This window comes from Bufo bufo, chromosome 3, assembly GCF_905171765.1.
Source record: "Bufo bufo chromosome 3, aBufBuf1.1, whole genome shotgun sequence".
Taxonomy (NCBI): Eukaryota; Metazoa; Chordata; class Amphibia; order Anura; family Bufonidae; genus Bufo; species Bufo bufo.
Genome location: NC_053391.1, coordinates 80,559,894 through 80,572,265, shown reverse-complemented (window position 1 = coordinate 80,572,265; position 12,372 = coordinate 80,559,894). Strand labels below are relative to the sequence as shown.

The window sequence follows — 12,372 nt, the reverse complement described above, 5'->3', positions numbered from 1 at the left end:
GGCCCATAGCCAAACCAAATATCCATCCGCAGACAGCTGTTTCGGTGGTGGTGGGGTTTGTCCCTCATCAGTAAGGAGAGCATCACAGGGAGAGCGTCTCGTCCTTCATGTTCCGATGCTATTAATTAGCATACCAGTGCTACTTATTTTATAAAGTCTGGACCCATGAAAAGTCCTCTTTAAATCTGCAAGGAACTGCTTGGATGAAAACTTTGTTTTTCAGATGACTGGCTCATTTTTGCAAAGCAACTCTTACACTTACATCTTCTGTACTTCATCAGGGACATAATGTGACATGTACTTTCCAGGTTGCAAACAGGTTCGTGGGTCGGGCTTTGAATTTGCAACTGCCCCATGGGGAGCCAGCCTTAGTGTTCTACTGTAGAATATCTGTATATGTACCGCATGATGGTCCCACACCTGTGACAGGTGTTAGAAGGTCTGAAAGACTGACTGCACATGAGTGATCTGACAGCCTCTTTTGGTTTCACTTTGTGTGTTGCTGGTATGTCAACAACTCCTGTTCAGGTGTGGATCACGTGACCTTTACCTCTCCCTATTTAGTCTGACTTTACCAATCACTCCTCGCTCTGGATAGCTTCATTTGGTTTTGGAAGAGCTGGAGAGTGGTTCATGTTGAAGTCCTGTTCCTTAATCATCCTCAGAAGAGTATGGACGCAGCCTAAAGTATAATTTACATGATTCCCTGAACCAGATAAAATTGTCACTACTCCTGGAAAACCTGTCCGGGAGAGCCACCTTTGGTTCAGGGCAGGCCTGGGACCCACCACCGGAACCAGCAGCCTGTGGACTCTGAATCTGCAAGACCGTCGCGGGGAGGTCTGCTACCTCCAAAGTCAGATTCTGCAGCTGTTCGACCAGTGCAGACATAGTATCTATAGCTGCACAGATCAGAACAAAAAATGACGGTATGTGCTCTGTAAAATATCACGGATGTAGTAGGGGAGAACACCAAAAGACAACAAGAAGGGAGAGGAAAGACACTAGGCCTCACCGCTAGGGAAGTAAAAGGGTCACCACCTATAAAAGCCTGTTCCTGGCCCTAACTCCTGTCTGTATAGGCACCTCTCAATGGTAGAGATGCCCATACACAGGAGCCTGGAAAACCCTGGTAACCCTCGGATGCCCTAAAGGTAATGACAGGGCAGAGACAACCCGTTCCTTCCCTGGTGAAGAAACTAGCGTCTCGCTGAGGCCTAGTAAACAACCGGGGGGGGGGGGGGATACAAAACACAAAAAGCGGAACACTTAACTTCTGAGGATGATGGATGAACAGGACTTCAACAAGAACCACACTCCAGCTCTTCCAAAACCAAATGAAGCTATCCAGAGCAAGGGGTGATGGCTAAAGTCAGACTAATTAGGGAGAGGTAAAGGTCACATGATCCACACCTGAACAGGAGGTGTGGACATACAAGGACCGCACAGACAAAGTGAAACCAAAAGAGGCTGTCAGATCACTCATGTGCAGTCAGTCTTCCAGACCTTCTAACACAGATGGACCCTGTTCAGCAGCACCTGGAGGCTGGAGAACTTCCATACACTACTGCCCATGCTCTGTCTACACAACTCTGCTGTGTGAATAAGACTTATGACTGGCTGACCACAAGATTAATGTAGCTGCTCACAAGCTTCTACAAAGGTCTCGGTAGAAATAAAGAGCAACATTTCAGGCAACAAGTGTCAGATTGCAAAATTAGCTGCTTATAATGAGTTTAATTACTGGATCAGGTACCTGGGGATCCAACACTCAGCTGTTAAGTACTAGGGTGCAAGTCTTCATGGAAATGAATAAATGATCATTACAACAGCAGTCATTTTGGGAAAGCTGGATATTATCAATGAGGTCAACTTGGACCATTCCCCATTATCTACCCAGCATGCTGGGAGTTATAATACCATATGTTCTCCCCCATCTACGTCTATTCCTGCCATGTGACCGGCTCTTGAGAAAAAAACGGAAAAAAAAAATTAACAGCATAAAATTTATATCAGGCAATCCAAAACCTAAAATAGCAATTCAGGTTACTACTCCTAGAAAGTGTAGATCAAAGAGCAAGAGACCTTAAAATGTAAAATGCTGCATTAATCTGCAGGAAAACACGTGTGCATTGAGCTTGACAAATTTGAAGTATGAGATCTTGAACAATTTAATAGAAACACAAGGGAAACGTCAGGTCCATGTGGTTATGAAATCTAATCCTGCAGGGCTTGAAAAGTCACTTGCATAGCGTAGTTTACACATAATCAGCCGGTACAGCCCAGGGTTCTCATAAGTGCCTAAGATGTCACACCTGGCTTTAATAGAAATAACATTGCACATGAGATAGTAAACTTAATCAGGCATACACAGGTCAAATCTCAGGCAATCTTATTTAATAAGGTGTGAAATACAGCTACAGAAAACAGCAAACAGCTCGCAAAGCCCCAGAAAAACACAACATGATTATGTTAACAGGAGGAAAATTCTACAATAACTTCGGAAATAAAACAAATCAGCAATGGCATTTTATTGTTTCTTTAGAATTCTTGTTTATGGCCTACTACTAGTTCTATATTCATTTTATGTTACTGTAGAAGATGGGTATATGGCTTCATTCAGTAACTTTCTACCCCAGTGGTTTCCAACCTGTCCAGCATTGTAAAACAACCACTCCCAATATACCCCCATAGTCACTGGTGGAGACCAATGTCTACCACATATTGTATGTCCAGCATATTAAGCTTTGTGGATTCGGCCATATTACTGGATCACAGCTTGGGTTAAGAAAAACAAAGACAGGATCCAATCTCATCCTTGACTCAAAATATACAGCTGATGAAAGAAGCCATAATAAGTGCACATGCACAAGCCTAATGTTGAACACAGTAACCCAACAATACATCACGTAGGGCACATGTTAAAGTCTAATTATACAACCTCAATTCCCCAAAAATTGGGGTGCTGTGTAAAATTTACACAAATGTAAATGAAAGCAGAATGGAATGATTTGAAAATCTCAGAGACCCATATTTTATTCACAATCGATCATATAACACATTTCAGATGTCTCATTTTACTGTCTACCAAAATTAACTCATTTAGAGCTTGATGGCAGCAACATATCTCAAAAAAGTTGGGACAGGGGCCATGAAATCCTGGGAAAAGTAAGCGGTACTAATAAAAAACTGCCACATGACTTGGTACAAAAAGAGCCTCTCAGAAGATGGAGACAGGTTCAGCAAAAACTGCATCTGAAAATTGTGGAACAATTAAAAAAAAATGTTCCTCAGCATAAAACTGCAAAGACTTTGAATATCCCACCATCTACAGTACATTATATCATCAAAAGATTCAGGGAATTGGGAGAAATCCATGTGCACAAAGGACAAAACGGTCAATATTGGACGTCTTTGATCTATGGACCGTCAGGTAGCACTACATTAAAACAGGTATGATCTTCTACTGGAAATCACAGAAGTCATTGCCTTTAAACACAGTTCACAAATGAAATTAACAAATGACAGTTAAAGCTGTATCATACCAAGAAGAGGCCATATGTCAACACGATCCAGAAACACCTCCATCTTCTCTGGGCCAAATCTCATTTAAAATGAACTGAAGCAAAATGGAAAACCATGGTCAGGTGAATCAAAATTTGAAATTCTTTTTGGATACCATGGACACTGTGTTCTGCAGACTCAAAAGGAGAGAGACCATCCAGCTTGTTATGAGCGCACAGTTCAAAGGCCTGCATCTCTGATGGTACAGGGTTGCATTGGTGTGCCTATGGTGTGAGCAGCTCACACATCTGGTAAGGCACTATCAATGCTGAACATGGTGTGGGCAGCTTACACATCTGGGAAAGCACTATCAATGCTGAACAGAACATAGAGGTTTTAGAACAACATATGCTCCCCTTCAGACAATATATCATGAAATAAAAAAATCTGTTAAAAAAGACCCAGGACTGTTGAGCAACTAGAATCCTACACCAGACAAGAATGGGACAACATTCCTTTCCCAAAACTCCAGCAATTGGTCTCCTCACTTCCCAGTCTTTTACAGACTGTTGTTTTTGATGCTACACAATGGTAGACATGGCCCTGTCCCAACTTTTCTCAGATATGTTGCTGCCCTTAAGTTCTAAATGAGTTAATTTTCATGAACTGATAAAATGGCTGTGTTTACATTTTCCACAGCATCCCAACTTTTTCGGAATTGTAGGTCTTACAAGCAGTATCGAAATATTACACAAATCTGCCATGGTAAACCTGGTCCCTGTAATCCGGAAAAATAATAATTACTGCCTGACCTCCAGGATTCTACTCTACCAAGGATTCTACTCCAGGATTCTACTCTACCAAAAGTATGTCTTTATGATCTAAGTTTCATGTAGGCAGAGGTTCCTTGAAGTAAAACCCAATAGGTGCAGACAAACAACTATTTCTTTAGTCACTATATTCAGACAACACGTTTCAGACATAGATAACTATAGGATCTAAGTTTATGATCAAACTTTAGTATATTAAATCACAATTGGTGCAGTCACATGTTATGATATAATCAGGTGACCACTTTGTCCACTAGTTTTGCTCCTAGTAGGACTCATCTAGTCCATGAAAAGTATCTACATATCTAATTATTAACAAAGAATTGAACCCAAGATGTGAACTTGACAATATAAGGCCACTATTTTGGTGGCCATTCCAAAGAGGTGTCACAGCATTAGCAAATATAATAAAAGAGCATACACCAAAGTTTGGTTATTATCTTTTGTTGACTTTCAGATAGAAGTATTGGCATTTTTCTATTTTTTGGGTGTGGTTGACACAATGAACTGTAGCCATATTGGCTAAATCTTTCGAAATATTTTCTTGGTATATTTTTACTTGATACAGGTGGTAGATGTCAAGTTGTAAATATTCTAGTTTATTAATCTAGTGTACTCTGCAATGAATAATATTGAAGGCTAGGACAAGTTATTCCCTGCCTATTGGATAAGGGATATCTTTTAGATCGGTAGGACACCCACTGATCATGAGGATGGTGGTCTCCCACTGAATTCAGCAATGGTCAAGCATGCACTCTATTCACAATATCTTGGACTGCTGGAGAAAGTCAAGCACTGTTCTTGGCTATCTATGGCAGTCACAAAACGATGAACGGAATGGCATTGAACATGCTCCATATGGGGGGCATGGGGCACCGGTTCTAGTAATCGTGGAGGTCCCAGTGGTTAGATCCCCACCAATCTAACAGTTATGCCTTATCCAGTGAATAGAAAACTACTTGTTGTAACTAGAACACCCCTTTAATACCTATAGATTACAATATGTCCTGCTTCTAGTGCTGATAAGTACATACTGTACATAATACATCCCGTAGTGACTAACAGTAACACCAGTCATACATCCAGAGTACAGTACTGTATCCTCTCTTGATGATGATGGTAGCACTCATATATTTGCTCTTACAAGAACAGTATGAAGAAGAGAAAGAACTCACCTTCCGATGAGGACGTAAACAACCACGGTGAGAAGGATAATGACTATGGCCGCTGAGATGCCAATCATTACCACTTGGCTGTTCTCACTGGAGATGGAGAAAGCTGGAACAGAGAAAGAATACAAGAAAAGTGTTAGCTCATCAGAAATGACTAGAGATGAGTGAATTTAATATTTAGAAATTCGTTCACGCTTCGTTTACTGGTATAAGCTGAATTGCGTTATAAATTCTGTTACCACGGACCATAACACAATTTTATGACGAAATGCATAACAGAATGTCTTAAGAGGCATTCCGTTATTCATTCCGTCATAATAGAAGTCTATGGACTGCAAAATGGATCCGTCCGGTTTACGTTATGCTGGAGTCCTCTCCTGAACCTTCCATACATGGACTAAAAGCATGAAAATCCTCTTATTGACATTAAAAGCTACGACATTCATAATACAAATATTCCTTCCAATGTTATTACCATACAGCGCCCCCCCCCCCCCCCCCCTATGTATCGTATCAACTACACTGACTCAACTTTTGTGGTCTGTCCAAAATGAATGGTTGCCTACAATGCGCCCAGGATACCGGTCCTGAAATAACTGTTAATTTCCTTTTCTCTATCACTTCTATGATTTGGGGCAACTGTTGTGTATATAGAACTGCAATATAATATCCAATATCACACGACCAGAAGCAGATAACTGATGGAGACCGGATATGGAAATATCTCCAATTGAAAACCAACATTATAGTTCCATACTTATTTTGGAGTTTCTTTCTGGAGATCCCATCCCTTTGCCTAAGGTATGTCTGTGATTACAAGACTATATAAGAAGATAATCCTGTGCTGGCATTTATCCCTGGCACTCTGGCATTATGGACCCATGACCAGGCACTACACCCATGATATACTTGGGATGGGTTAGAAAATTTCATTACAATGGATAATCCTTAAATGTGTAATAGAAAGCTCAGTGTTCATACTCTACTCTATCCTTATTTCTCTTTGCAGTTCGGTTTTGCAGAACTCAGTAGCACCAGAGGGGGTACAACTGTGCAATAAATGTGGGTCGCAGTAGTGTAATACAATCTTAAAGATTTGAGATTAATTTCTTGAAATACCCTAGATGTTACTGAATATGGACAGCTAACAGCTTCCACTTGGCATGGGCCTTCAAGAACTAATGACTGAATGGTTAGTCCATCCTAAGTTCTTTGCAAGTAAATGATACAAACTTTTCTATGACATCCAATGTATTGATTCCTTTGTAAACTGTCAGGGACTATTAATGGATTTAAAGGGGTTATCCCATGACTAATGTAAAAATGAAAATCAGACATTATATAGTACATGGCAACCTCTTTTTTACAAAGCTAGAACCAGCCCTGTACCTCACATGGATCCAGAGATCTCCCCATTCATTGCTCTGCTAGACATATCAAGCTGGCAGCTCAAGGGGAGTGTCTTTTCTGCTGCAGCTAAGGAGGCGTGTCCATGCTCTCACTATCACAGCTAAGGAGGCGTGTCCATGCTCTCCCTATCACAGGTCAGGAGGCAGTTAAAGGATGAAACTGAGCATGTGCAGCCATCTCAGTAAGCAGGTCAAAGAAATAAGAAAAAAAAACAGCAGGTGGCACTATACAGATACATTTTATTGAATAACTCAATGGCTATGCTAAATTTTTAATTACATGCAATTAAAAAAGGGTTCAGATCCAGGTGCTGGTTTAAAAACTGTAGAATATTTTTCGTGGGACAACCCCTTTAAATGACTTTTTTTTTACTGTTAATCTCAAAATTTCCTTTCAAATCAAATATGTTCATGTCTTGTCAGAGCCTCATGTCGGGGGTGCACATTGGGAGTAGTCCAGTAGGTGTATACAGGTTATGGATGGCTCCAACATATGCCACCATATAACCATTCAGGGGCATATGTTGTCCATTGGCCACAATATTAAAAAACCTAGACAGTACAGTATATGATTTTTTAGGGATGACCCATTGTATAGGAAAGCACAATCGTCTATGCTGTACTATACATTAAAACTGCAAAAATAAGTTTGCTGACTCATACTGACCCAATGGAGGCCTATTTTGGTGAATAAGGGCCCATGGGTGGATATGTCAACAAAATCATTGCATAAAATGACACTAAGTTTTAATTGTCACCTTTTGTGCAGTTTTGGCATGGAGGAACACATTAGAACTGGTCTATTTACATTTTTTAATTAAAGTGCTAAATTAAAGGGGTTACCGTAGCTCACAAATGTAAAACTCCTTTTCACTCCCAGGATGTTTTGCAATTAGCTTTTCTTAAACCCTCTCCAGCATATAAAATAGTCCCTTCACATACAGACCCAGAGATTCAGGTGGTATGTAATGGCCCAACAATTTCCTTCCTCACTGTCTGTATTGACAGCTATATATTCCTATGAAAGAAATAAAAAAGGGAGGGAGGGAAGAAAGGAAGGAAAGAAGGGAGGGAGGGAAGGAAGTATGGGCTGCTTCACCTGCTTCTCTAGGAGATCATTATACCAACAGGGAAGGGGGCAGGGAAGCTACTGAGCATGTAAGTCCACCACTAAATGCAGGGGAAGGTGGACCAGCAGGAAAAAACGTAGGGGGCGCTACCAGAGAGGAAGATGTAATGCACATAAAAAAATATTTTTATAGCATTTACTGTATATTGTAATAATACTTCATTTAAAATACCCTAGTCATCACATAGTAATACTTTTCATGGGATAACCCCTTTAAAGATTTTTTAAATCTGGGTATGGCCATGATTACACAATCATATAAGAAGATATCCACATGCTGGATTATATCCCTGGCACCATGATGCTATACTTTACTGAGGTGTGAACAATGAACCTTGCAAATATATCCCAATTAACATTTAATTTCCTCAGGATTTTGAGTAATGTTTTCACTATCATCCAAAAATGGGAGTGAAAATATGATAGAAAAAAACATCACGTTACATCAGGTGTAATTCACAAACCTTATAAATAGAGAGGATAGTTAGCAAACATAATAACCTCTAAATGTGCTGCTGCTGAATTGCATTATCACATAAGATGAGCAAAAATGAATATGTACTGCCACTAAGAGAAAGATACTTCACGTATAAAATGTGTAACTTAAATGTACATGCTTTGCTATCTTAGACATTTATGGTTTGTCCAGAGGATAAATATCTGATTGGTGGAAGTCTCAACCTATTAGGAGGAAATGGACTTCTTGACCCCCATTCGGCAAGTGAAGGCGGCTGGCAGAGTCCATACCTGGATGGTAGCTGACTGAATAGAGTGGCAGGTGGGCATATGTGCGGCAGGTTCTACTGAAGTCTATTGGTATTTATGAAAAGAAGCAGACAAATCTCTGCTCATGTGTAACTATCTTGTTTCTTCCAGTTTTCCACTAGTAATACCCTATACTATAGGGTGATTGGGACTGTTTAAAGAGGACCTGTCACCATAAAAGGTGGTGCAATCTGCAGGCAGCAGGTTATAGAGCAGGATGAGCTGAGTGGATTGATATATAATTTTGTGGGAAAGGATTCAGCAAACCTTGTAAGTTATACATTTATATCTCTGCTCTGTGATGAAAGTCTCTGTGCAAGTGTGTCTATAGAAACAGCTGTCAGTCACTGATTATACGGTCCCTGTGTACAACTGAGCTAAGAATAGCAGAGATATAAATGTATAAATGACTGGTTTTACTGAATCTGTTCCCATTAAACTATACATTAATCTGCTCATCTCCTCCTGCTCTATAACCTGCTGCCTGCAGATTGCATTTCATGGTGACAGGTTCTCGTTAAGTCCACATAGTGTTTGCTCGAAATTTGTTTCTGATCTCCCCCCAATGAATTTAAGACTGTGCCCCTTGTTCTGGTGTTTAGATTTTTAATAAAGGAAAACTGCTAGAATTTACATAGTGTCTGAACTGCCAGCAGAATGTTATAGGGCAGGAGGAGCTGAGCAGATTACTAGTTTTGTGGAGGAAAAAAAAATATCTTGTAACTTATTCATTTAAATCCCTGCTTAACTTTAAGTGACACCGCCCACTGGACTTCTAAGGATAAAAAATGATAAGTTACAAGTTATACTGAATCTTTTCCTACAAAATTATATATCAATTTGCTGAGCTCTTCCTGCTCTATAACATGATATGGATAGATTGAATGGCATATTGATCATGTCAGAATCCCTTAAAAGAACACTTGCCTCTTGAAACTCATTTAAATCTACAATATAACATGATTAAAGGGGCTGTCCCATCTTGGACATTGGGGGCATATCGCTAGGACATGCACCTATCCTTAGAATGGAGCCTACAAAATGCAGGAGGGTGTACCGCGCATGCGCGGCCGCCCTCCATTCATTTCTATGGGACTTCCAAAAATAGAGGAGAGTCACGCTTGGCTATTTTCAGAAGTCCCATTGAAATTAATAGGAAGTGCACCACGAAGAATGGCCACCGCTTCATTCACTTTTATAGGGATTACGGAAAATAGCCGAGCCAGGGCATGGCTATTTTCCGCAGCCCCTCAGAAATGATTGGCTGCAAACTGAATCCTTATTCCTGGTGACAGAATGACTAGCTCAGAGCTCACCAGTGAGAACGGAGTCAGAGTGGGCGCTATCGCCCTGGTGTATAAATCCTAAGTGTTGATATCTCTTTAAAATCCTAGGAAACTGCACCCAGATTTCTAATAGGAATCCAGAACAGGCTGTTGGAAACTAAACACAGAAAAAAAATAGCGTAAAATGTAAGAAAAACAGCTAAACCTGCTTTACTGGCACCATCATAAACTTTTAAACATTATATCTGCTCGGGTCTACTTGCCAAATTGCGGGTCTGTTCTTGGTACAGTTCACAACGTATAGTTATCATAGTTTGCATTAAACTTTTATTTACGGCAACTACTAATCCAGGCAAACTAAGAACAAGCATATAATTGACTTTAATTCACATGTAAAAACATGTGAAAACTGGAGAGCACTACCCAATTGTTGAAGAGTGTGACTGTGGGTGGCATATTGGATTTCTCTCGTAATGTATGTTTACATGGGTTTGTGTAAGGGCATCACTTCTGCACTCATTTACAGCTGCGGCTTTTCAACACTTGTGTTAGGAAGGAAGCGGCGGATAGTTAGCTAATGATGAATGCTGAGGCTCCTCTGGCACTTAATATGGCTAGAACAGGTTTTCTGTATATACTCCATGGATAAAGTGTCTCGCTTACATGTTTTTATCTTTCATTCTGGTAATTAGAGTCATTTAGGGAAAGATTTTAACTTAGCGGTATAATTGGTGCTGCCTAATTATAGGACATCCTGTTATGCAGAATATTGAACAAAATACAGTAATAAATGTTCCATCAGAGGCCATATTACAGAGGTATAAGCCTTGTTTCTAGGAGAGAATGTCTCTGTAAAATGCCATTTAGAGTGCCTAAGGCTTTGTACTACAAAACTATAAGGACTCTGGGGAGGTCATTTATTATGATCGGCATTTTAGAAAACTGGTGTATATTAGTTAGTAAATGATCCCTTCTATGTGCTGCCATACAGGTATGTCTATGGCCCTAAGGGAAAGGGACTTAAAAAGGTTTTCCAGGATTACTCAGATTTGTTAACAGTTGCTTACATCATGTACATCTTCCCCATGTTTTTTTCAGTTACGACTCTCCTGACCCATTTTCACCATGTTAACCATTCCCTCTGGTTTGTTCACATCCTGTATGGAGCACTTCCTGTTCCTGTATCCAACCAAACCCATGATGCACTTCTCCTTACACTGCCACAGCTACATGACTACCCCTAACCACGCCCAGCTAGTTTATAGCTCCTCCCACCCAGCTAGTTACATAGACACTCCCCTATCACTGCCCCGCCCATGGACATAACATCACAGGAAATAAGAAAGCGTTGCATGGACATGGTCATGTGACCACAGCCCGGAATGGAAGATGAGAGCAATAAAGGTAAAAGAAATACATTAGCAAATAACAGCTGTCTTCATAAATGATTATTTTAAAGGATGCAATAAATATTTCCTTATCTCAAATAGCAGAAAATAACTAAATCAGTGCACTGGTATGGCTCTTTCAATCAAAGTATATTCGTCACGGGCGTTACGTTCCGTGGCTTTTATCATGTCTCACTTCCAGTTCTATCTCCGGTTACTTTGTCTTTTCGATGAAATGCTTGGAGTCAGCCTATCTCGTTTATGATGGTGACACATGCTTGTTGAAAAACACTTAGAATTTATGGCGTATGCTCTTGCTTTTTACTGTACTCAGATGTAATGGACTGGTAAATGTGCATGACAATAAAATTATATAAAACCACCACTACACCTCTGGGTAAACAGAAGGGTATAAAATCGCACCTGTACTAAATATTGCCGTGCACTCGATGAATCCTTAACACCAGTAACACTCATCATTTAATTCACTACAGTATTAGTATGAGCATTTACTGTCTATTCTTAACTAGACCATATCAAACTAACAACGAATAAGAATTAAAATAAAAGATCCATAAAAAATTTGTATTAGGGCTCATGCACACAACCGTATGTATTTTGTGGTCCACAAAACACGGATCTTAAAAAAACCAAAAACAACGGATGACATCTGAGTGACGTCCGTGTTGCATCAGTTTTTTTACAGATCCAAGACAATACCTGTCCTTGTCCACAAAACGGACAAGAATAGGACATGTTCTATTTTTTTTGCAGAATGGGCTGCAAAAACCACGGGAAAGGACAAGGACAGAAAATACAGGCACATAGGGCTGTATGGCAACACCATACGGTAGTACACAGAGGGCCTAGGACTCTGTATATGGAGCAG

General features: G+C 40.1%; 1 protein-coding gene across 2 annotated transcripts in view; it reads right to left on the bottom strand.

The window, feature by feature from the left end:
* EPHA3 (EPH receptor A3) overlaps positions 1-12,372 on the bottom strand; it is a 371,911-nt gene that overhangs the window by 80,896 nt on the left and 278,643 nt on the right. For both annotated transcript variants that reach the window (XM_040423262.1, XM_040423263.1), the window contains exon 8: positions 5,510-5,612. In XM_040423262.1, coding sequence (XP_040279196.1) covers positions 5,510-5,612 — 103 coding nt within the window. The remainder of the gene's footprint in view (positions 1-5,509; positions 5,613-12,372) is intronic.